This window comes from Chaetodon auriga, chromosome 22, assembly GCF_051107435.1.
Source record: "Chaetodon auriga isolate fChaAug3 chromosome 22, fChaAug3.hap1, whole genome shotgun sequence".
NCBI lineage: Eukaryota > Metazoa > Chordata > Actinopteri > Chaetodontiformes > Chaetodontidae > Chaetodon > Chaetodon auriga.
This window is the reverse complement of record NC_135095.1, coordinates 14312412-14338217: the sequence shown is the minus strand read 5'-3', so window position 1 is coordinate 14338217 and position 25806 is coordinate 14312412. Positions and strand designations below refer to the sequence as shown.

General features: G+C 46.1%; 2 protein-coding genes across 7 annotated transcripts in view; one reads left to right on the top strand and one right to left on the bottom strand.

The window, feature by feature from the left end:
- Positions 1-134: 134 nt before the first annotated feature.
- Positions 135-3609, bottom strand: ckap4 (cytoskeleton associated protein 4). The gene is made up of 2 exons (XM_076722532.1): positions 3259-3609; positions 135-1703 (listed from the first exon to the last, which is right to left on the bottom strand). Exons 1-2 carry the CDS (start codon positions 3574-3576, stop codon positions 486-488), a joined length of 1536 nt encoding a protein of 511 aa, XP_076578647.1. The 5' UTR covers positions 3577-3609; the 3' UTR covers positions 135-485.
- A 1565-nt stretch (positions 3610-5174) lies between these two features.
- bltp3b (bridge-like lipid transfer protein family member 3B) overlaps positions 5175-25806 on the top strand; it is a 31038-nt gene continuing 10406 nt past the window's right edge. For 4 of the 6 annotated variants that reach the window (XM_076721993.1, XM_076721991.1, XM_076721990.1 and 1 more), the window contains exons 1-15: positions 5175-5563; positions 15002-15164; positions 16860-16898; positions 18503-18594; positions 19435-19624; positions 19719-19859; positions 20481-20648; positions 21282-21462; positions 21566-21649; positions 21897-22058; positions 22472-22587; positions 22703-22844; positions 23257-23450; positions 23538-24287; positions 24839-25536. In XM_076721993.1, the coding sequence (XP_076578108.1) occupies positions 5520-5563; positions 15002-15164; positions 16860-16898; positions 18503-18594; positions 19435-19624; positions 19719-19859; positions 20481-20648; positions 21282-21462; positions 21566-21649; positions 21897-22058; positions 22472-22587; positions 22703-22844; positions 23257-23450; positions 23538-24287; positions 24839-25536 (3164 nt within the window). In that variant the 5' untranslated portion in view covers positions 5175-5519. The remainder of the gene's footprint in view (positions 5564-15001; positions 15165-16859; positions 16899-18502; positions 18595-19434; positions 19625-19718; positions 19860-20480; positions 20649-21281; positions 21463-21565; positions 21650-21896; positions 22059-22471; positions 22588-22702; positions 22845-23256; positions 23451-23537; positions 24288-24838; positions 25537-25806) is intronic. The other 2 variants (XM_076721992.1, XM_076721989.1) reach the window with 1 other exon arrangement.

The following is a 25806-nucleotide window of genomic DNA, read 5'->3' as shown; positions in this document are numbered from 1 at the left end:
CGCCTATCGGTTCACTCCCACCCACTCAATCAACAGATCACCCATGATGTGACAGTGAACGCAGCAATACCAGAGCAATAAATCATCACACCAAGAAATAACTCGTCACAGCTTTCGGGTCAACAAGAGTTTTTATTCTTTAAAAACAAACAAACACGTGAGTAAACAAAGGAGTGCTCAAAAAGAGCTTATTATTGCATTTGTTTGGTTTTCAAAAAAACAGCATCGGCACAAAACATTCGAAAAGAAAAAAAAGAAAACTACAGTGCAGAATGATGTGGAGTTGAATTCACAGATCAGCAGTCTCAGCTCCCCGACCAGTTTTCCTCACACTGGCTACTTTTTCTACCAACATGTGCAACATCAACCATCAAGTCTGAGAAGTAATTCTTCATGAAAACAGGAGAGTGGGGTGTGGTCGCCCTCTGGGAGTCGATGTTGTCCATGTTCTGGTATCTTGATGTCACACTACTACCTCAAAATCTCTACTTTTGCTTGTTGTCATTGGCTTGGGATAAGCCCGCCAGTGTCTGTGTGGTCTCCTGCAGAGCCTTCTGAAGGGTAGAAATCGCCTGATCGTGGCCTTCTAGCTTGGCTGCTTTGGCTTCCAAGCTGGCTACCATGCTTTTTAAGCTCTGCAGCTGCTCTGGCTTCACGCTGCTGCTGCTGCCCTCCAGGGCGGCCAGCCTCTCCTCCAAGTCCTTCACCTGCTGACCCACGCTGGAATCCCTCGAAGGGAGCTCGGTCTGAGCGTCACCCAGAGCGGCCATGTTGGACTGGAGCTCCCCCAGGCTGCTTTTCAGTGCCTCCATCTCCTGCTCCAAGCCAGCTTTGACCTTCTCCACCGCCTGCCCCTGTGCAGCCAGAGTGCTTTCATGGCTGTCGTATTTGCTGAGCAGCGATTCCACTTTGCTGGTGATGTCTGACACCGATGCTGACAGCGAATCTCCGCTCTCCTCTGATGCTTTAACTCTGGCTTCCAGGTCGTCTGATCGTTTCTTGACCTGAGCGGCTGCTTCGTTCGCCTGGCTCTCCGCGTTGCGAGCGACGTCGGCCGCCTGCTCCACGCTGCTCTCCAGCGTTGTGCTTTTCTCCGTCAGAGCCTGGACGCCGGCCGCTGCTGCAGACAGCGACTGCCTCAGACTCCCCACAGTCTCTTGCATCACTGACCTCACTGTTTCAATTTCCTGAGACAACGAGGCTACTTCCTGGTTGCGAGTCTGGAGCTCTGCCCTCACGGTGCCTATCTGCTCCCTGAGTGAGTTTGCTGAGGTGTCAGTATCCTCTTTGGCTGTTTTGATTTCAGCTACGGCCTCAACAATGGCAGAGAGCTCCTGTTTGATGAGCACGGGGTCTTCCATGTCGCCCAGACGGGCTTTGAGATCGGCCAGCTGGCTCTGCGCCTGGCCCTGCGCTTCGGTGAACTCCGCCACACTGGCGGCGATGGACTGACTCACCTCAGCCAGACGCTCCTCTACAGTCTTTTCCAGAGAAGAGAAGTCCTTCTCTCGGGCCTCCTTCACCTCTTTGATGCCCTCTGAAAGGTCCCTGAGTAGATCGTTCTGGAGCTTCTGAAGGGCCTCCTCCACCCTCCTGGTCTCCACCTCGCCCCTCTTCATCCGGCTGATGGCTCCCTCCAGCTCCACCCGTGTGATGCCCAGTGATGACTCCAGTCCGTCCACAACACTCCTCAGAGACTCCACCTGTGCAACAAGGAAAGCATACAGCACAAGTGTGTTTTATCCATTTTAACACTCACACTTTAACACTAAAATGCGCAAAAACTGCATGTTGTCAGTGTCCTGTGAAAACCATGTATCTCCAAAACTTTTCAGAAGCTAACAAACAACCCTGTTTTCAGCTTTGTGCATTTTTCAGATGATCCTGCAGGTTTTTAAATATTTTTTCTGAAAAATTCAAAATGACCAAATCTGGAGATGCGTGGTTTTCAGTGGGCACTGATGAATATTCAACGGTTCTCAGCAAAAGTGCAACCAAACCTCACATTTAGCCACATTTGCAGTTTGAAAAAACAATCTTCACCAAGTCCCCTTAACTAACTTCGTCCTGAGTCCAGTTGAGAGTTGCCTCAGCCTACTGAGACACACCCATTTACTGATGAGGGCCATGTGATACGGTTGAAAGCTCAGGGAAGTGCTTGTATGTAGTCCATCTAACTCAAGGTTCCATTATTTTGCAAAACAAACTTAATTCTTTGGAGGTCAAGAATGAACTTTAAAGATATTTTGAATACTTCTGCATATTATATCCAATCCACGCTGTGTTTTGTTGCACAGATAGATGATTATGGAAGTTAATTTTTGCTTTTAATCTTAACTCAGGGTCCATTTACTAGCTTTTCCTGTGTTTGAAAAGATGCTTATACAGAACTGTGGCTGAACTTAAAAAGTAAATATCTAATAAGGTTTCAACTTCTTACTCAGGGGAGGAAAAGATGATGCAGCAACTAGATTAAAAAATGTTCTTTATGGCTGTGGTAACGCCATGGTTAATATTCATATTGCAATTATCATTCCTCAGTATAACTTTTATTATAGGTACTATTTTAAGACTGAGCTCACACCCAGAGTAATTGAACACATCAAACTTGTTGCACCTGTACTTTAACGTGAACTAAGGCCTCACATAACTGAAGCAGTGGTGCCTGTTAACAGATGTTCCACATCCTGAGGATAGTTCAGACTGGTTCTACACAGAGTACTTCATATTCAGGAGGACCAGCATAGAAATGAGGAGAGAATGAATGAAACAGGAGAGGGCTTCAAACACACAAGCCAGCAGATGCTTTGGTTTGCAGGTAATAACACAGAACAATGAAATGCATTTCCAAATCATGTAAATCTTTATCAGTTTTAAGCCCCTGATGTTCCAGTGTTTGTCCCTTTGTGCCCTGTGCAGCTTGACCTGTTCCCAAACAAAAGACAACATTAAAAAAATAGAAAATAAATGATGAGAGATGATTCATTTTCAGTAGGTCTGAAAGTCGGACTTCTACTTATTGGACTTTTGCTCAAAGCGTTCACCAAACCCATCACCGTGGACCACCAAACCTTCCCAACCCCCAACAGTACATGAAGTACAACAACTTTACGGGCAGTTATGTAATTTAACACAAAGTCATCTCATATTCCCTGTACGAGGTTTGGATGTCATTGGGGCTTCTGAAACTTTCTGGGCACCCCTGCTTATTGCATTCACATGATTTCTCCCCATTGATTCGTCTCTTTTTCCACCAACCTGTTGAACGACGCTCTCCATTTTCGTGCCCAGCTCTGCGCTCTCCCGTGCGCTCTCCTCCTGCCTGGCGCTCGCCTGGCGGATTTCCTCCACGACTTGCTGCAAATAAAAAGCAGCAAACCCTGCAGCGCCCAGTAGCGTGATATAAAACACAGCGGTGGCAAGAAGCCCGAGGCAGCTCCCTGACCGTGGCCCCTGGGGTCCGGGGCCGCTCACCCCGTTACCGGTGCTCTTCTGGCTTTTCTTCGACGCGTCATCCTGGCTGGATGTGCCGCTCTTCTCGGCCGAGCTGTTCTTGTGTCGGTTTTTCGCAGTCATCGTCAGTGGGAGCTCGCTGGAAATCTGTGTGATGCGAAAGCTGCTGGGCTTTTTGCTGTCGTGGATGGAGAGTGTTTCTAGTCCAGGCCCACTAACCGGACCAGCAGCGTATCAGTGAGCGCGTCGTGGCTCTCCGCGGGGCTTTTCGCGTCGAGGTATGCGGATGGGGGTTGTCCCATGTGAAACTCCAGTCTCTGTGTGGGTCCAGTTTAATGACACAGAACAGCAGGAAAGAATGAATGATTTCTACCGCTTTTACACTTTTTGCTGATCGTGCTCTATTTTTGCACCAAAAACTAGCCCCAACATTTTATTTTTATCATCCACCCCAAAGATAAGAGTGAAGTTTCTGCAGGAGCATCTCTCTGGTGCAACCCTCCAAAAAGAAGAAGAAAGACAAAAATGGTGGTTTAAGCAAATTTAGTGAGCTTTTTCGGTGTTCCACAGGGTCCCCATGTAAATGAACATGAGCTTAGTTTCACATCTTAAGTAACTTGAAGTGAGGAAATGAAAGGACAAACAGATTCACTACATTGGACAAAACTTGTGTGTGCAACTGAGATAAAAACCGCCTGTTATGCATGTGTCATGACTGGAACACACGCTCATAAGTGCTGCTTCCATTCTGAAACGCTGATGCAAACTTTGTGCAAGCGGTTCTGGAACGGACAGTGCAGGGAGGGGCTGCCTCTTCCCTCCACTTTGCTCCTCCTTTCATACGTGGCAGCTGAAGTCTGAGCGCTGCAGGCTGCTGTTAAAACCCCGCACAGTGAGACTCATCAGCTTCCATGTCCACTGTCAGACAAAGACGCAAACAGTCCAAGTCACTGAATGTGACTAAATCATTTTAACGGACCTTTTATTTTGTTTGCTGGTAAAAATCTTTTGATAATAATTTTGTTTTAATGTGTATGATTTTGTGATATCACCATTTGAGTTTTACGATATTTTTCTGATATCTTCGTGCAAATTTCCTCTAAAAGTTACTAGAAAATCAAGTTTATTTTTAATTTTTTTTGTTGTTGTTGTTTTTTCTTGATATTATTCCAAATTATAACACAGTATCTGCCACCCGAAAAAAGATATCCATGCATGTAAAAAATGATAAGGCCATTCAAGGACTTTTCCACAGCAGCAAAGCATGTTTACTTCCTCGGCTTAAACACTAGATGTCACTAAAAGAGCGTTTTATCGTGAGAGCAAACGCTGATAAAGAAGATCACCCTCTGAAACCACATCCACGATGTCTGGGCAAATGTGTACAAAAGGATTATTATTAAACAATTTATATATTTAAAGCAATTATAGTCAATTCATATTAAACTATTGTAGGATCAGTGCTGAGTTAAAATTGCAATATGTCTTTGTGTTCTCTCTAAAACTCTATTTAAGATCAACAAAGGACCCAGAACAACTCACTGTGAAAGTATTTCAAAAACTTTGAAACAACTTTATTTACAAAATACCTGTACTGAAAACATTCCGGTATACCTAAAAGAATAAATACCTGCCTTCTATCCATCCACACTTTGAAGTTGAGCGGTTTCCCAGCAGACCTTGAATGCATCGCGACGCCCCGCCCAGACGCCGTGACAACAGACGCCGTTCCTCCGACGCGCTTTCCAGGTGTTCGCCGTGTGATATTGCAGAGATCTGGAGCGTTTTGGAGCTTTATCAGTATATCTGCATGAAATGGCCTAACGTGATGTGCTTTGTCTCCGAGCCCGGCTGTCCCTCGGACGTCTGAAATGTCGTCTTGCCGCCCTTACTCCCTCATCTCCCAGAGAGTGACGCGGGAACACCGTTAACATGAAGACTGACACGGGGATGAGAATTTGAACTGTTTATATACCTCGAGTGGGAAAAGCTAGCGGTTCGCCTAGCCAGCTAGCCAGACAGCTCAGACACCCCGGCAACGGATCGGATATCGGATTTGTGCGGCCATGGCCGGGCTCATCAAGAAACAGATCCTGAAGCATCTCTCCAGGTCAGTACTGAGCGGCGGTTCACGTTAGCAGACAGGGAGTGGGGAGAGAGGGACGACGGAGGGATTCAGCTGTCAGACAGACGTTAGCTAACGTTAGCTATCACCAAAACTGTTAGTTTAACGCGACAGACGAGACGAAAACCAAGTTTAATGTTTGGTGGAGAGGGAAGAAAACGTGTCCTCGGTTAGTTAGCTCGCGTTCCTGTTGTCTGTCAGGCTGTCAGTTGCGTTTTCAGTTGACGTAACCCCCTCTGACCCGAGTCGTGGCTCGTCAGCTAACTTTGCTAACATGGTAGTTAGCTAGTGGAGGGCTAATCCTTTAACACTTGGTTTAGCAGGTTGAACGAGTGGCTGAGTCACATTGTTTAAACGACAATCTCAGTCTTCCCCTGAAAGAAACGATCCTCTAGTTACTAGTAGCGATTAAACACACAAACCTACATCATAAAACTGCCAGATAAGTAACTAGACTTAAATGTGGTGTAAAGTAATGCTTATTATAATTGTGAAGGCAGATCGGATTGCACTCAGTGGCGCAAGGGCACTTCAGTGGGGTGCGGGTTTATTTACACGGGTCTAAACCCTGCTTATGTGGTCTTTTCACCACTGTGCCTCCCTGTGAGACACCACACACGGTCCACAGACCCTCAGCACACATCATTTATAGAGGGAAACTTGCTTTACTGTCACCTTGATTAAACGTGTTTCTAATCATTTTGTGGCGCCAGTAAGCGCCTTTTCATGCACCTTGAGATAAATGACCTTAATATTGGTTCAGGATCTGTGTAATGGCGCTACCACTTGCTGTGTAAGGCCCCATTTATTTTTTTAATGTCTTGCAGTTATGGGCCGCATCCAGCTCGACCCGCTTTACATCTATTATTTATTATTTTCCACTGTCCCTCAAGGGACTTTCAATGGACTACTTCCTTGTTTTGTTCCAGGGGGAGAGCTTGAAACATGCAGAACTGTTTTCCTCCCACAGACTAACCTGCTAATGACCTTAAACACAGCACATTCACACCTTCAGCTGCCTTTCAAACAGCAAAGTGGACTGAATAATAATGACAGTCACGGTATAATAGAAGTGAAGGTGGACAGTGCTTACATGAGGTATAAGAAATGACAGCTGTCACATTTATAACGCAGGTCACAGGTGACCAGGTCTTTAAAAAACTCATCAGTATGCAGGTGGACCGGTTCGCACTCTTTACAAGAAAAAGCACAAAGGTGGTTGTGCTTGATGAGAGAAGTCTTTGTGGTGACTGAGTTGTGATTAATCAGTCAGTCACTGCTTACTACCTTGATGGTATTTAGGATTGCTTTGTCCTTCATATTCGTGCACAGCGCCACAACCAAGATTTACATTGTCTGCAACACACAGCCTGCGAGCAGCATGCCCTTCATTGTCCTAGTACTCTAACTTGTGTGTTTGTGTCTCCTTGTGCTGTGTGTGTGTGTGTTGAAGCAGGAGTTTGTGCAGATGACTGTGCATGCCCTCAGCAGCATTAGCATCAACATTGACAGGAAATGACTTGAAGAATTGTGATGTCATCTGTCTTTGGGCTTGTCATCTGATCTTCTTTGCGCTGGCCTGATTGGTCGGGTGCCGAGCGGCAGAAGCTGACCTGCCCGACGGTCAGCCAATCCCGCTTCATTCGGTGCGGTGATGTCACGGCGAAAGTGCTGGTGTCAGAATAATCAGCAGCACCTTATGTATGGCTGCAAATACACTAGACTGTCATTATGCATGCTTGGGTGATTTAGCTCGAGGATGGGTTAGATTTTATCTGCTCAGTTGCTGTCTCGTGCTGCTTCATCAGCACCAGCCAGGAATAGTTTGCACCTCTAGCGAGATTATTCATACACACTGTAGGTGTGCTTACACAGCTACAGGTTGTGTTGTGGGTGTCAACATGTCAGCTCAGCCTCCATGCTGAACAGTCGCAGAGGACACACGTCTGTGCAGTGCTGTCTGTGACCAGGATGAGTCTGTTAGGGTGAGGCGGCACCATATCTTCACAGTTCGTTGACTCAGAAGTCTACAATGGCTGTTCCTCCTCTGGCCGAGACAAGTGCACTGAGGCATGCACGACATATTAGACTAGTTGGGAGGGCCTTTTTGTACAATGTGAGCTATTAGAAGAAGCATTGTGTGTGACTTCTCGTGTGCCAGGATGAGTTTGTTAATGTTAACTGACATGGCTGAGTTGTTGGCGTTCATGAGTTCAGTGTTTTCCTGACGTGAGACTGTATCGATGAAGTGTTTCAAAGGTCGAACTGAGGTAGCCCCTGGGGGTGACTGCATGACAAGGTGTGTGTTTGTCTGCGTTACAGACAGGTTTAGATTATCGACAGCACCTCTGGCCCGCAGCCAGACAGAGCAAGATCACATTACACATACACACGTACATGGATGGAGAAATGGCTGAACACAGTGAGGCCAGAGAAAAGGAGGCTTTAAATGGCTTACTTTCTTCCCTCTTGCCTCCTTTTCCTCATTCCTTCCTTCTTTCCTTTCTCACTTCCGCTCCTCGTTCCATCTTTACATTCTCGTTGTCCTCCACTCCCACGCCCTATTTCCTTATTTTCATGTTAAATAAATGCATTTAGGGCTAACTAAACTGACTGTCGCCAGTTTTCTCAATTCATCATTTAACTGAGAGCCATTCAGGCTGTCTCGATTAAATGGCTGAAAATGGCAAAAGGCAGTTTCCCAGAGCTCAAGGTGACATCTTCAAATCTCCTGTTTTGTCTGAAATACCCTTCATAATCCAAGGATTTTTAATGTACAAAGATACATAGCAGAGAAAAGCTAAGCGAAATGCATCTATGGAGTGTCTTTTCTTTTTAGCTAGACTGAAGCAACCCCTTATACTGGTAGTTCATGGTGCATTGAGTATGTTTTGGCTTTGAAACGACCCTTGCTCTATGTATTCCATACCATCCTGGTTACAGAGCAAATGGCTCCTCATTAATGTCACAAGATCACGGCTCAACAGTCCTGCAGAGTGCAGACAGCATAATTCACATCCTCAGTCACAGGGGAATGAGGACATTTTGAGTGGTGGAGGGAAATTTGCTTGATGTGCATAAAGCGAAGCTGTCGATAGACAAAGTTACCCAGAACAGGCCCCTTTAGAGAATGAAAAGATTACCACTCCCTTCTAATGGAAAGAGTTCATGACCTGGGAGATTATACTTAAAGTCAGGCTGGTATGCAGGTCCGTTCTGGGGTTAAGTCAGGACGTTTACCAGACACAGCCTTGCTCACCTCTCCTCTCCTTTTTAGGGTTGAATGTTGAACGAGTAGCATTCAAGCCCAAGACTCAGTTTTCCTTCTGTCAGCGGTAGCGTTTTATTCGATGTAATAAAGATGATTATCGGTAATCTTAGAGCCACTAACCGATCCCACAAGAATTTCATCCATTACGTTTTCAGTCAGTAAAGAGGAGACTGGTTAGTTCAGGGGACCATTTTCTGCTCTGAGTCAGCTGAGGCTGAGCATGAGGGATTGTAACACCAGTGTTATGAACATGCTCTCCATTGCGTGCGCATATAACTTTCTCACTTTTTCATCAGTGGAGGTTTAGTGCCCATCGGGGTGCGAGAGATGAGTCCATCTCTGCCATCGTGTTTGTCATCATGAGCCTCTTTAGGCCTGGCTCTTTCCATCCTGCAGTAGCTGCGTGATGATGCACCACAGCGATGAACTCCACTATTCTCTGTCTTATCGCTCACTGCTGGTGGGAAGGCTATTATGGCATGAGTCATGACTGAGTGCCTAGCTGTGGGTGTCTCATCATTGTGTAGCTGTGAAATGCGTGTGTGTGTTTTTATACGTTGGTGTGAGAGAGCGACATTTGACCAGAGTCCCTCTGCGTCCTGGCATCCTCGCTGCGGTGTCGCTGGGGTCTTGGATTGTTTTCTCCTTCACGCTAACCTTTTCTCTGTCTCCATGGGGTCATGAATATTCCAGGACTGTGGGGCCCTTCGCTGCCAATATCAGCTCCCCTCACTTTGACATGTTGCCTGCGTGTTGCTGAAGTGTCGTCCTTGTCGACGTGTTGTGTGGAGGTGCTTTGGAGGAGTTTGTGTGCATGTGTGGGGCTGGAGGTGTGTGTAATTCAAGTAATCTCTCCATGATAACTTTAAGATGACTCAATCTTTTTAATAACTGTTGGGTTACGGCTGCGTAATACAGTTTTGTCATCACCACTTTGCAAAGAGCTTTGATGTCACAGCAGCCATAAAGCAGGAACATTGAGACAAAGGAAAAATACCAGTTTCATCAACACATTTGTGCTTTTTTCCAGCATATATATGCTCCTACCATTGCTGACAATATATTATGTAAAAAAACAACTTTCTTTCAGCTGAAGTGTATCAATCAGTAGCTTTATCACAACTTAACATCTTTAAAACATGATTTGCTTAAGGGTCGTGAAGTGCTGCAGAGCCTCTGAAGTCCTGACAGATGATGTTTTTTATGTCAGGATTCAGCGCCTTTCATGATTTTGGGGACAACACGTTTACTGGCTAGCCAGCGTTGATCAATTGGTTAGCACTGGATAAGGGTGCGATTTCCACTAAGAGGAAACTTAAACACCTCAGCCTTCATTGCATCACCTCGCGGCTTCTGAAACCAAACCAGCCCACTTGGCATTTGGTAACTCCTTGGTCACCTTTTGCAGACATCTAACAGTAAAAGACTGGAAAGTTTTGCCAATAAAAACACCCGAGCTGTGTTACATGCTGAAAAGGCAAATAAGAAGGACTATGAGATTATATTCATGTTATCCACCTCAACCAAGCTTCAAAGTCAACAGAAGATTCCTCAGAGTGATATTATTCAATGTGAATGTTGAGTAAAGACGGACGATGATGCAGACTGGTAATTAAGAAGAGGATCACGCGTGTGTGTGGGTGTTATTTTTAGGCTGGGTTGTTTTAAGGTTTACCTGCTGTCCCACACTGCAGGTGGACTGCCTCCAAGTCCTGCTGTGCTGCTGGCCTCTAACAGGAGTGCAGTAAAGGAGGAGGGAACACACAATCCCCGACAAGCCAATAAAAATATACTTTACAAACAGCAATGCTGTATTACATTTCATATATCAAAATATCAGAGAGGCTTGTTTCAGAATGAAGTCGGTTGACCACCAGCATGTTTTTGAGAAACACTTCAGTGTCGTTTCATTTGAATTCACTGGATTGTCACATTTACCACAAGCATCCTCAGTGGCTGTCTCTGTTGTTTGTCAGCTGGTGTGTAAAGTGCCTCCATGTCCATTCAGGAATACTGACTCTGCTGAGAAGAGCTGTCAGACTTCTCTGCAGCAGACTCATTACACCCTCCCGTCGACACTGAATGGGCCAGTGAAGGATTTAAGGCCCATTTAAATGTCACATTCTCCATTTTTGTTGTTGAGCCAAGCCTGCTGCTTGGTCAAATGAGCCCTGGCAGGAGAGACTGTGTTGTCATCCCAGATCCCTTTTTGTTTTCTTGTGGAAAACCACATTCCTAAATCCCAGAGGAGGATGCCTCCTCTCTCTCTCTTTTCATCTTGAGTTTCTGTGTCTTGCGTTCTCTTTTTTTCTCTCTCTTGCTACGTCGCCACAGTCTTGGTTGCTAAAAACAAGCCAGTCATCGGCTTGAGTCACTCTGGCCATCTTCCCTCAGGCTCCTCTCTTTCTGGCACTGATGTCATCAAGCTGCGCCACGAAGACACCGTCAGAGCAGGAAAAAGCTGGGAGTCTCCCTCTTTCCATTCACAGGATCCACAGACATCAGCATAAAGAGTGGCGTACTGAAGTCTGCTCCCAGTGTTTTGTGGTTAATGACTGAAACATCAGCCTACTGTTGCAGACATCTTTAAGTTGATTTTGGCCGAAATACACACAAGATAAATCGATGTATTAAGTATTTAAGAACAACAGGCTTGTGCAACAAACCAGCGCTGTTGCTTATTTCATCATGACTCATTTATGGTAATTCATCCACATTTTATCATCTCTCACCGAACAAAGGCAGCAGACATGAGTAACGTGATAAACTAACCCTGCAAGAGGAATGTGGGCATGGATTTTATTGCTGAGAGGTTAATTTTATGTGTGACAGGCTCCTCTCCGCTCAGTAGCCAGTCCTGATCTCTTTATGGTCCTGGATTTGGTCCGGTGCGCTCGGCCTTGCCGACTGGAATAATGGCTGACGAGATGAAGGGGAAAGATGTCAGTGTGTGAACTCAATACCCTCTGCCTCCCGCTGTTGTTCTCAACAATGAGTAGGTTCTGTTGGCGTGTGTAATTTAGCTTATTTAGCCTCAGCGGCCTTGGTATTAGACAGCCGATCAGCAGCTTATTATTTGATTACAGTGCTGGTTTATTTATGACTTTGGAACAAGGGGAGAGGAAGCAAGAGGTGGCCCAAGGGAGACCAAGAGGCCGGATAAGGAGCAAGGCAGCGAGTGAAGTTAGCTGGCTAACGGCTTGATACTTGATCAGCAGGCAGGGATGAATATTTCACCGGTCACAAGGCTGACGCGCTCCGGCAATAACACCTATCTCTCAGTGTGTGTCTGTCTGTGTGTGTGTGTGTGCCCGTGCCAGCGTACGTGCATGATATTAATCTTGTTTTGTTTGTGAGAGAGTATGTTTTTTTGCCTTGTTCTCTTGTTCCGCTGCGCCGAGTCTCTGTTTATGTCTGCTGCCGCCGCTGAATAATTTACAGGGATGTTGAATTAGAGAAGAATCTGACGGCGCCAGAAGAAGGTGTTGAGTGGAAAGAGGCAGGAATTTGACAGACTGAATCATTTAGAACGTGGGCTGCTGATTCACAAAGCATTGCTCACCGGACAGAGTTTCTTTCACGCTGCAGATACTGAGTCTCTGCAGCTTGCTGTGTCTCCAGGTAGCCGTCCATCAGTGAAGACTCAGAGCAGAAGAACAAAAACCTTTTGTGTCCCTACGAATATCCAGTTACTGAGAGGCCCCACAATCATACATCACCACTGGCTGATAGCTGATAATGCAAATGCTCTTCTTGCTGCACCTGTGACTATTTTATTTAGGGACCAATCCGAGCTGCTGAAATAAAACTCAAAAAGACTGACCAACATGTGACGGGCATTGTTTTTGGAAATATGAGTCACGTTTTACAGTCTCTAGAAGTGTATGAATCAACTTTTACTCTCTGTCATGTATTTAAAAAGCAAACAAAAAGCGAAATACTTTTGAAATCAAAATCCTTAAGAGCTGAAATACATGTCATATTGGCACCCAAGCACCCTCATCTTTCCAGATTCTGTCCCAGTTGTCTGCTGAAACACCAGTTTGCACAATGCATGGACCCTTCTTCACCTAAAAATAATCATTATCATGGTTCATTGCCAAAAATCAGGTATTGTATTGCCGCTGATGTTGAAGAACTTGAAACAAAACTCGGCGCATCAACGCTGTAAAGTCCTAAAGCTTTGGTTCCCTGTCGTGATGTTACGGCCCTGACAATCAGGTCACTCTGTCAGGAGGAGTGTGTGTTAGTTGTGAAACTCTGAGCTTTGATCTGACCCTATTTACAGACACACACACGCTTTAACTGTGAGAGATTAGCTCAGTAACAAGATTAAGCCTACCTGTACTGTATGTGTGTGTGTTTAAAAGGAAGTGAGTCTGCTTTTTTTTATCATTACTACCAACTAGTTCGACTCAAGCTTCTTTTTTGCTGCATCGTTGCATGACCACAAACCACCACGGCTGTTTTCTTGGGGCTCAAACATGTAAAAACCGGGAGGACACTGGGTATCCTGCACCTCTTCATGTCTCAGGACCAAGACTGTGTGGCTCTCAACAGCTAGAGAATGTGAAATCAATAATGTCGCTCTTTTAGGAGATTCCATTAGACCCGCTTGCGGAGATGTGCAAGTCAATAAACCATTTAGGATTTGGCCACTCTGCTAACTATTAACTGATAATCAAACTGTGGGAGGGCAGATAACACTTAGGTCATGGACGTTGAGGTGTGTGTGTTCAAGTTTATTTATTTAAGAGAAAGAGCAAATAGATAAAACACACAAATCACTGCAGAGAACTTGAACATACACAGCGGTTCTCTAAGACGGTGAGGTCATAAATACCAATATCTGCTCACGCCTCTTAATTGAAGGTGACCGTCGGCGCCTTATCGAGAGGTTTGAGTACACTTTGTCCTTTGCCGTGGACACGCATGTTCTTCAGGCATGGAACTCACAAAGTAGTCATTCTGAATGCCAATATATGATATAGTGTCAGACCTTTGAAGGCCTTTACCTCGTCTCTCGCTGTACAACCCTGTCCGCTGCGCTTAAATCCTGGTATTGCAGCTCACTGTATATTTTAAGTTTTGTCATTATTGTCCACCAGGCGTAACCTGGCAGGGATAATGCATTTGGACTGTGTGTGTGTGTGTGTGTGTGTGTGTGTGTGTGTGCGCGTGCGCGTGCGTGTGCATGGACAGGCATTCACGGAGCTGTTTGAAGTTTCTGACTTGGTTTTAAGGGTTGGGTTAGAATTAGGTCGAGGTTATGGTCAGGGCTGCTTTTGATGGCTGGTTGATGCCAAGTTTCAGCAACCAGGCTTCATTCAGCCTGCCTCAACTCCACCCGCGCTCCACCTCTTTGCCCATTTTTGGATTATTCCTGAGTTTGGTGGAGTCAAACACTGTCAAGATGGTGTTGGCCTTCACCACCGTCACTGAGCTTCACAATGGCTCTTCAGAAACCTCTGGGTGACATCAGGGTGACTATATCCATGTCTGTCTATAGCTGCTACACACACACACACACACACACACACACACACACTCATATTGTCTCCCGTTCGTTCCACTTCTGTCATGCACAACATGCGGAACACACAACCTGCCCTGCACACTCTGCTCCCCGCCCTCATGCCCCCGGACACACCTGGTGGAGATCACTCTTCTACTTCAAACCCCTGATCACCTCTGGTTAACACACCTGACCCCCCTCTTCCCCCTTATCATTATCAGATTCAACAGTAAGTATGGAAACAAACCAAACCAGTACGGTTAACAGAAAAGCTCAAATGAAGAGAAAAACTTTCTTTTGTAAACTCAGGTGTCACTTAAACGAGTATTTTATTTCCATTTGTGTCGTTGAGTGAATTGTCTCATTGTCAAATTAACCGTTTTCGCTTGTTTTTTTCTCTTTGGAAACAATAATGGCTGATATTCATGACAAACTATTTTTAAAAATTGTGTGTGTGTGTGTGTGTGTGTGTGTGTGTGTGTGTGTGTGTTGCATTGGAAAGGCATCCCTCTGTTCTTGTCCAACACACAAAGCCTAACAGTTGGGGTTTTGTTTGGCCGTCCTGTCACTTTGCCAACAGCCTGTTTCTATAAATATTCCCACGCTCAGAGCTGCACTTCTCATCTGTGTCTCACAGGTTTGCTAAGAACCTGTCGCCGGACAAAATCAACCTGAGCACGCTGAAGGGCGAGGGCCAGCTGACCAACCTGGAGCTGGATGAGGAGGTCCTCCAGAGCCTGCTGGACCTGCCCACCTGGCTGGCCATCAACCGTGTGTGCTGCAACAAGGCCGCCATCAGGGTGAGGGACACTGTCACATGCTGAATTTGACAGTTTTCATGGAGCAGTTTGACATTTTGGGTCATATACTCATTCTCTTTCTGGGGGAGAGTTACATTAGAAGATTGTTAGGCCTCTCAACACAGTACAGTACACTACACTACAGTAGTTATAAAGGCGTCGGTAGATTAGCTTAGCATTATTTGAAAAATATGCGCAACAACCGCTGAACTCCTCTCATCCATGAGGAGGAATTATTGTGGCCGACATCTCTCCGAGGTCGCGCGTCTATAATATAGTAGTCTATAGTGTAGTACGTAGTACATATATTAACTGTACTAATGCATGTTACTATTAGCTGAATAAAAGTTACGTCATGACTGTCAGTGACCCTCATACAAAGTATCTGATGTAAATCAGGTTATTACATTTAATCAATAGAAACCTAGAAAACAGCATAAACAGACAACCTGTACAGACAACCTGATACTTAGATGAACACAGTAGCTAGACACCAATTATCATCTATCTTGAAAGTCTCTTTGCACTGCACACACACTCTGCTGGAGCTGTCTGAGGCCCCTGATGTGGTCGTGGTCGCCAGCAAAGTGTCGTGTACAAGAGCAGACTCTGACACACCCTGGAAACGGTGAATGGAGCTGCGTAATTTTCTTCGTGACTGGACTTTTATTCAGACCAAGGTCCACTTTCCACCCTCTCTTTTCCTCCTCCACCCCGGGATTTTCTCTCTGCTCTGTCGTATCTGCCTTCACATTTGAATCCCCATGTTATTACTCAGTACACTTTGCTCTCTTGTTTGCTGTGTCATCGACTGAGTGTGTAACATTATTGCTGTGTTGCAACTATAAAACCCACATCATTGACAATAAGTGTGTGTGGAGCATCATATTTCTCAGCGAACAGCACTGTGCTCCCGCCTGCCTCCAGCTTACTGTGTGTTACACTGTTTACTGTTAAACTGATAAAAAAAAAAGGAGAACACAGATCCGTATCTCACTTCCTCTCTTGTAAGATCCCCATCTCTTTTTTTGTGTCTTCCTGTTACAGGGGAACTAAACCCAACACTCTCACATCGCCATTTAACACAAATTAATCTAAATTAAAGTTGATTTATTGATTACTCATAATAAATACACTGATTTTTAAGGCGTGATAAATGTTTCAGCTTTGATGACTTAAAGTGACAGGCCTGAGTTAGCACCCCCTACTGGCACATCCTGGCATTTCCATGACAGAGAATCAAGGCCAATAAAACGTGTCTCCAATTCAATAAGAGCTGTAAAGCCTGAGCATTTTCTGCCGTCTTGATTTATGACGTCTCAAAGAACGAGTCGCTCCGTGGAAAAAACAGCATGTGAACATAAGCATTTAATCTCTTTTGCTATATAATTTGACGCAGGCTTGAATCAGGAGGCTGCATGTTGAGGATTAATGGAGCTCTGGAGCTGAATGGAGCAATCTGCCACTCAGTCTAGACTCATTGATTTCTTTTTCTTCCTTCATCTCTGAGCTACCTCGCCTGCAGTTTGGGCTTGATTTAATTCTGAGTCGCACGGCTGCGTTTCATCTGATTTGTACGTCCCACTGGCTGGTAATTCAGCGTTTTGAGAGGACTGAAAGGCCAAGTGCTTGCTATGAGGATCAGAATACTGTAAGGCTGAAAAGCTAAGCTGCTGTTTCTGCTTTCCTTCACAGATACCATGGACAAAGTTGAAGACTCATCCAATCTCTTTGGTAAGTTTCACCCACTGCACCTGACATCCATTAAAAACTCAATTTTTACCTTGTTTCTTGCACTGAAATGATGTATGAGTAAGGCTATGAATGATATATGAACAAACTCCTCTTTAAAAGCCTTCCTTCACATGTAGTATCTCCCCATAAATCATTGAATCTTCTTGTGCCACAAATGAAGTTAAAACAGTTTAGTATTTTGCAAAGTAGCAGGACAGATTAACCACCTGTGCTCCTGCAGAAACGTACCCTCAATCACGTGTTAAGTGACGCAGTTCATCACAAGGTGACGAGCAGGAAACCGCTGAAGGTGTTGCAGTAATTGCTGTCGTTATAGACGCACTCTGTTTGCATAGAGCTCTACAAACATGCCGTCTCCAGCCTCCAGCTGCACCACCGCCACGCTGGTCGCACTGTCTTTGATATCATCGCCCACGGTGTCCCAGGTGGACACCACCCTCTGGCTGTGCATCATCAGTGGCACCACCGAGTTGGGCTGTACTGAGTTGTTGTTGCACATGTTGTACCTGAAAGCTCTTCCGGAGTCCCTCGGCCTGGCTTTTGTCGGACTCTAAATTGGCTTCGATTGTGGCCATTTTCCGCATCACGGCGGCGAGGTTTTGCTCGAGCCTGCTCTGTGTGCGTGTCATGGCTGCCAGCTTCTCCCTCATGGCTGCCACCTTGCTGAGCAGGGCGCAGGTGTCAGGCTGACAGACTGCCAGGCTGGTCCCAGTCCCCAGGTAGCTGTAATTCCCAGCACACAGGCTGCCTGAAACCAACAACAACAGGAGGAACATACGCTTCGACAAATCTACAAAACCTGGAGGCGACATGTTGTCCACAGTCTTTAAATATACTTCTAGCACCTTGTGTTTCTCAACAGTTTTGGCTTGCTGTCTTAATTCATATCTTGTATTATTAAGATACAGCAAACATATTGGGAACACAAAACAATAACAACATTAATAATCAGACATTTAGCATGATTAGGTAGCACAACAGCACTGTGTTGAATCTGCTGGTAGTCACTGCACTGTAGAACACAATGCTATCACACCATCAACAATAGCTAAGCCTGTGAAAATATTATATTTATTGCATTAAACAGTTGGAAAAGCGGGACAGCAAATGATAACATGGCTGTAAACTGTCAGAGAGGCTACTGCCTGAAGCTAATCTGCACAGCGATGAAAGGCTTGCTGTGTTAAGACTTGTATAAATTTTACAATAGAGACAGCAATTCAGAGTTTCAAGGTGTTTTATCTTAGCTGATGAGCTGCTTCCTGTGTGTACATGAAAATGTTGGCGACTTCCACGTCTCCAGTGGCAAAAGGCTAAGCATGCTGCAACAACTCCATTCAACGGTACTGCAAAACTTGCAGATTTTCCCTTTTTCAGTCTAACATTGTAATTAGCTGACAGACGCGCTTTTCTTCCAATGAGGACAAACACTAGAATGAGGCGCAAAATAAATAGATTGATGGAAACGGCCGATGCAGCCTGACAGGATTCCTGTGGTGACAAAAAAGATATGAATCAGCCAACGACAGAGTCAGAAGACATGGGTCGTGCATTGTGAAGCTAAGCTCATGACTTGCTTGCAGACCCTGGATAAAGTGGAGATGGAGATGAGTACCTGTGATGAGCCCCGCCCCCCCAATGGCCCATCTCCCATAGCAACAGCATCAGGACAAAGGTGAGCACTGCAGTTATTTTTTCTGCTTCTTGTACCTTCATTATCTTTATTTGGGTGACCAATCTCTACTTGGATTGAATTATTTGGTTCACACAAGCTTGAAACACTTGAACAAAAAATATCACACACACACACACACACACACACACAGAGTCCAAAATAAACACCTGACAAGCACCAAATGTGGGTAGATTTTCCATTTGGCAAGTGAAATCTTGTTAATGAACGTGCAGTAAGTGTCGCAAGTAGCAAACCAGTGGGAGTAACTCATCACTCTGACTAGTATTGAAATATTTTGTATCATCAGACGGTGTGCTTAATGTGGGAGCTTAAGCGTAGTGTGAACGGTTCCTGCTGCAGCTTCCAGACTGTGGTCAGCTGACTTCAGGCCTAACCCCCTTCACTTGTACCCCCCAGCTGGGAAGCAAAACACAGGATCCTCTAGAGTACTGAGGAGCTGCAGCGTTGATTCATGGGCAAAACTGTAACCAACACTGTACATTTACTCCCACTAGACCGCTTCACTGCTAACATTTCCACCATTTCCACACCTGTCTGCTCTGAGCAAAGCCACCATCGCTCTCTCGCTCAACCACACACTCGATACACACACTACACACTGCCCTGTTCCTTAAAGGAGCCATGCTGCTGTCGTAACAATAGGCTATAGGCAGAAATAGGTATCATTGTCCATAACACTGTTCTCACTGTGCTGTGTGTGGTTCTAGATAATCTGGTGTTCTCTGTCATATCTGAAGTATTTGAGCTTGTAATTAATTGTGCTCTGTACAGACTAGTAATAACATGTCTGTCCACTCCTGTCCACCTGTCTGTCTCCAGTGAATATGGCTTTGCAGAGAAGGTGGTAGAGGGAATGTCGCTGTCCATCAACTCCATCGTCATCCGGATCAGTGCCAAGGCCTTTAACGCCTCCTTTGAGCTCTCCCAGCTGCAGGTCTACAGCGTCAACACCAGCTGGAGCATCAGTGACCTGCGGTTCACTCGCATCCAAGACCCTCAGAGGGGAGAGGTCAGTATTTCATTCTTTCTTTTATTCAAGGGGCTACAAAGATGTCGTTTCAGCCGTAGTTTCTTATTGTACTCACTGCGCCTGTTTGGTCCAGATCCTGACGTTCAAGGAGATCAGCTGGCAGATGATCCGCATCGAGGCTGACGCCATCCAGAGCGCTGAGCATGAGATGTTGAGCGCCCCCATTCGCCTCATCACCAACCAATCCAAGATCAGAGTCACTCTGAAGAGACGGGTCAGCCACACACACACACACACACACACACACACACACACACACACACACACACACACACACTTAGATCCTTAGATCCTCTGAATAGATTCACATTTGGAAATTTGATGGACCAGGCTTGAAACCCAGACTGCTCTCAGCAACATCCTCTCTGCCACTGTGAACAATAATCCCTCTGTGTGGCACTGCTGATGTCTGTTTTGCACATGTGGAGATTTAATGTAATGCAGCATTAAGTGCACAAAGACTTTTTTTGTAAAGGTAATTAAGCCCGTTTGTTTCTTTAGGCTTTTACAGGACTGCTGAATAAAGCGTTAATCACCAAACACAAACTTATTAACTCTCCCACATATGCTGACAGTGCAGTTCACATTGTAAAAAGGGATTTTCTTGGGCCTTTAGCTGATAAAGAATATGTAATGTGTGCTTAAAAGTATTCAGAGTCATGAAAAAGCAGTTCAGTACAGTTCCAGTAAATTTAGCTGATCCCTACCGGTTATAAACGAAGACCTCACACAAGAAGAGAATTTCCCTTTGAGTGTCAGGTTACATTAACAGAGCTCTCAGGCTACCTGCACCTGCATAATGCATGTTTTTACCAACCGGCTCTACCTGACGCAGATTAAGGACTGTAACGTGGTGGCCTCCAAGCTGATTCTCATCCTGGACGACCTGCTCTGGGTACTGACAGACTCGCAGCTCAAGGCCATGGTGCAGTACGCCAAGTCTCTCAGCGAGGCCATGGAGAAGTCTGCACAGCAGAGGAAGAGCATGGCCACGGAAGACCAGGTGCACACATGACCGACTCGCACAGATATCCACAAATACAGTGACTTCATCCACACAGAGAGGACAGAATTCTCTTTATTTTCTCACGCGGTGAATTTGGTTTATCTCCCTCTTTCTGTCTCCTTCACTTTTTTCACTTTTTTTAACATGTCCCCCTCCCTCTCCCTGTCCATGCCCTAATTCCACCCTGTGGATAAGCCACGTCATGGTCTGATAGTTTGTCCTTGTGTCCCTGGAAATCACGTCTGCCCTTCTCGGTCATTCCCCCGATGCCATATGGCGTCTGTCTGCCAACAGCATCTTCGTCTCTCTCTGCTGCTGTCAGTGTCTTTCAGTCTGTCCCATTTATTGCTTCTTCAACACTTACACTCACAAATGTACATTGAACTCCCACACAAATTCACACCCATCCTCATCCCATGAAACATACAGTGGTCAGTGCATTTTTGGTAGTTTGGTGTGACGCGCCATCTGCTGGAAGAATTGAGTATTGCATGATTCAGTCGTTTGTCACCACCAACAACAATGTTACCAGACTAAATAAATCTTCAAAAAAAGAAAATCAAAATCAAAATCTTCATTGCTAATCGTTGTATCTGCACCTTTTCGCTTGCATGCATCCGTGTTCGCCAGGTGTCATCAGCGCCCCCCTCAGCCCAGCAGGTGCGCACTCAGCAGGCGTCCACAGCAGCTGACCAGAGTGCAACCATGGCCAAGCTGTTCAGTGCCTACGACGTCTGCGAGACGTCCCACCACCTCCAGATCACACACCTCGACCTGCACATATGTGACGACATCCACGCTAAGGACAAAGGTAGCGTAGATGCAGATCTTTTTTTTCCCTTGTTTTTATTCATATTACATTGCCACCTCAAAAAAGCCTTCAACTATTTTCTGTCTTTCTTCCCTCTGTGCAGTGATCAATAAGAGGATAACAGGTGGAGCCATGCAGCTTTCCTTTAGCACCATCACTTTGGACTACTATCCTTTCCACAGAGCAGGTATGAATCCTGCAGTGATAAAAACAGCAACTTGTCATGAAGTTAATTCAACTTGTATACTACTATGCAAAACTTGCGTCCTCACTATAAACACACTGCTAGTGTTAAATAAAACAAAACCAAGTACGAAGAACACAAGTATAAAAATGAAAGTGTACGATTAAAAAAAGCACACAGCATCTTGTTAAGCAGAACCAGAACCAAAACAAGTCATGGACCAATTTTCCTCCTCTCCAACCGTCTCCAGGTGACAGTTGTGTCCACTGGATGCACTACAGCGAGGCCACCAAGACCAGAGAGGGCTGGGCGCGGAGTCTGCTCGATGAGTTCAAGTCCAACGTGGAGATGTTAAAGAGCGCAGTTCGAGACCAGCAAGGCCCGGCCCCTGCGCACAGTTCCCCGCCTCTCGGTAACCACACGCGCTAGGTGTAATTCGGCTTGTTCGGGGTGTTTTTATGTTTTTGTTGTATCTCCCTGCACACGCACACAGCACATCACCATTTCTGTCCTCCAGTGTCCCTTCGGGACGATGTGTATGGGCCTCTAGGAAGTCAGGAGAGAGCAGGAGGAGTAGGGCTTAGGGAGGCAGATGGAGGACTCCTAGAGTGGAGCTCACAGACACAGCCTCCGGCCCAGTGCTGCTGGTGTCTAGAGCCAGGTACCGCGGTGTGTGTGCGCACAGCTTTGTGCGGTGATACACACCTTTTGCAAGACACAGAGGTTTCTCATTGGAGAACTGAGCAGCCGCTGTGTTTGTCTCCCTCTTTGTCTTTGTGTTTTCATCCTCTTTCTCTATATGTCCGTCTCTTTCCTTTTCCACAGGTAAGATAAACACCTCTTCCAGCACCGCCTTCAGTCCTCCTCCCACTCAAAGCCCCAAGACCCAGCTCATGTCCAGCTCTGTTGTTCTCAGGATGGCTGACTTCAGCATCTACCAGGTCCCTAACAAACACATTCGGGCTTGCAAGCCTGCATTTATGGAGACACTGGGACTATATAGAGCTGCGCTACTAGCTTTTAATGATAGTGTCTGTGTCTTTTTGTGTGTCGCAGGTGTCAACAGCAGATCAGCGTCGCTCGAGCCCCAAGGCCATGATCTCCTGCAATAAGAAATCCTTGTACCTTCCCCCAGAGATGCCAGCCATTCATGTGGAGTTCACAGAGTACTACTTCCCTGATGGAAAAGACTACCCCAGTAAGACTCCTGTGTTTTAACACAGCATCTAATTTAAAAACGTTAATCTTCATTTAGTAGGTTGTGAGCTGTGTAGGTAGCTGTGTTTCTGCACCAGGCCCACTCTTCTGGCAGGGACTTTGTGTCTCTCACCTCCCATCTGGATCTGTTCAGCCCTCTCGTTCAGCTGCAGGGGAGTCATTGACTGCTATGTGGCTGAGAGGACATTGATTTTCTGAAGTACGCTCAGCACAATTAATGAGGGATCACTCAATTAACTCATGTTATGGATTCCTCACAAATTCCCTCCATTAGGAAACATTATATGAACAATTGGAGGTTTTTCTTTTTTTGGTTAATGAATTTTCATGGTTTATTTTTGACAAATTTTCAAAATGACCACAAAATTTCCCACTTCCTCCCGCTCCTCTAGTCCCGTGTCCTAACCTGTACGTCCAGCTCAACGCCCTCCAGCTGGTTCTGGATCCTCGCAGCCTGGTGTGGATCAACCTTTTCGCCCTCGACCTCAGACAGAGTCTGGAGCAGTTCATGGAGATCTACAAGCTCAGCGACTCGCAGAAACCCGACGAGCACGTTGACATCAAGGTCGACGGCCTCATGCTCAAGGTATGCTGGAGCGCAGAAAGGTGGACACGTGACCTTTGTGTGTATTCTCTGGTATTTATGTGGTTTTGTGATCCTTCTCTTCATTAGCTGGTGATTCCCACCGATCGGGACGCCTCCTGCCCCGCTGATCTGCCTCGCTCCATCTCAGTGCAGACCTCAGAAATGGTGGCCACGAACACCCGGCACCCGGCAAACTGCACGCGCTCCCACCTCGAGGCCCTGCTGCAAGCATTTGAGGAGGAGCCCTACTTCTCTCCCACTTTCTCCTCATTCCCTCGCTCCTCCTCCTCCTTACCCCTCCTCCATCCAGTCTTCCAGCGTCACGCTCACGAACAAGACACCAGGCTCCACGACATCTACCGGGGCCTGGTGGTGCCGACGATGGGCACAGACGCTCTCAAAATGCCGGCCGCCACGGACTTTTGGGCGTTGCACTTTGCTCAGTTCTGGGTGGACTATGAAGGCACCCGTGGAGGCAAAGGGCGGCCGCAGCCCTTTGTGGACTCCTTCCCCCTCACCGTGTGGGCGTGTCAGCCTGCGAAGATTGTGCAGCACCAGGAGAGGCTCAGAGGTGCTGCTGGGTCGGGTTTGTCCAGGAGCACGTCTGGAGAGGCTGTCGCACGTCTGCAGAGGAAGCGATTACTAAAGGAGTATTACAGTACCGATGGCACACAGACATCATCTCAGAGCAACAATGCAACACTGCCGCCCAGTAACGGACTCCACAAACCCCTCTCATTGGACAGTCTGCCTTCCTCCTCCTCTTCTTTGTCACCGTCAAGTAAAGATACAGCTGTGCATGTATTGGTGCAGGTGCAGAAGCATTTAAGTGCTCAGGTATGTTTTTTTTTTCTTTTTATCCTTATAATTTTCAGAAAGCTGGACTGTTTATTACTCTCTCACCGGTGAATGTATAAATTGACTGTAGACACAGAGCAACAGTGTGATGATGGATCAGTGTTCTGTTTGTTCATTTGTGAGTCATGCGTGATGTTTTGGCTATTGCTCATCAGATCTTTGATTTAACTTGTGGAAGTGATACATCACACCACAAGAGAGGAGAAATCTTGTGAAGGATGATGATTGTTTTGCTGCCTTTAGCGCTGAAATTAAAATAACGTTTGATATTTGAAAATATGTTTGTCATTTATCAAATATGGCAAACATTAAACGCAGATAGTAGATATCGAGGATGTGAAAAGTTTGACCTGCTGGTGGTGCTTGAGTGAAAGTCAAGGGATTATCAAAGTCATTAGAACTGGTTATTTGCAGCAGAAGTTGCTTTATTCTATTCGTTTGGAATCTTTATTCATCACAATAACTCTTTGAGTCAGTAATTCATCACCATACTGTGTAATACCCACCTTGGTGTGTGTGTGTGTGTTCAGGTGAGCCACCGGCAGTACGTGTTTCTGATGCATCTTCAGCGCAGCATCAAGGCCCTGCAGCAGACGCTTCAGCAGGACCTGGAGGAGATGGGCTCCAAGAGAGACCGCAAGGATCCTTCTCAGCCTCCTGCAGACCACCAGCCCTTCACTGTCTGCCTGGGCCTCCTGCTGAAAAGTGCAGAGGTGTCCCTGCTCCTGAAGCCCGTCCCCCAGCCCGAGGGTTCGAGATCTCCTCTGGGGTCCGAGCTCTCCCCCTCAGAGAGCCGAGGAACTCTGGAGCCTGGGAGCGATGCAGGAGACGGGGCAGAGAAGGGGAGTGAAGGAGCTGGATCTGGGTCTGAAGGAGGAGCAGCCAAAGCGGCATGCACTGTAGACCAGCTGTTGTGTGGCGAAAGCTCAGAGGGTGGAGCCATGCACGGTCCCCTCCCTCTCGCCCCCACCTCGTCTTCAACCCCTCGTCCCGACTCAAATCACAAAGCCTCACTGGAGGAGAGGACTTCATCTAAGAACTCTGGGAGGTGGAGTTCAGATGAAGCGGGCGAGGCAGTAGTGGATGGGTTGGCTGGGAGTGAAGACGTGGGGGCTGGACTAGACCCTAAAACCCAGATGAGTGACCCCCTGTCTGACCCCCTCAGCAGCAAAGACTGGAGCGACAAGGACTCAGCTGCAGCCAACAAGATGCCTCAGTCAGTATCCAGGTATTCATGTTATCACTCAGAAACAGAAACGCTGTTCATTTCATTAGTCAGTGCTGTACACAAGGTCATTTGTTTTGATTTCAGCACATTTCAGGCTGATTCATTTTCCTCTTTAATCAAAAAGTCACGAAAATCTATGAAAAGTCAAAAAGTATTGTCAAATATCTTTCACATGTTCTCAGAGCTCAAACGAATATGAAGTGTTTCTGCTTCATGATATTTACGTCTCTGCCAATAGAGCCCCTTAAATCTTCGCACTGATCCTTTGAT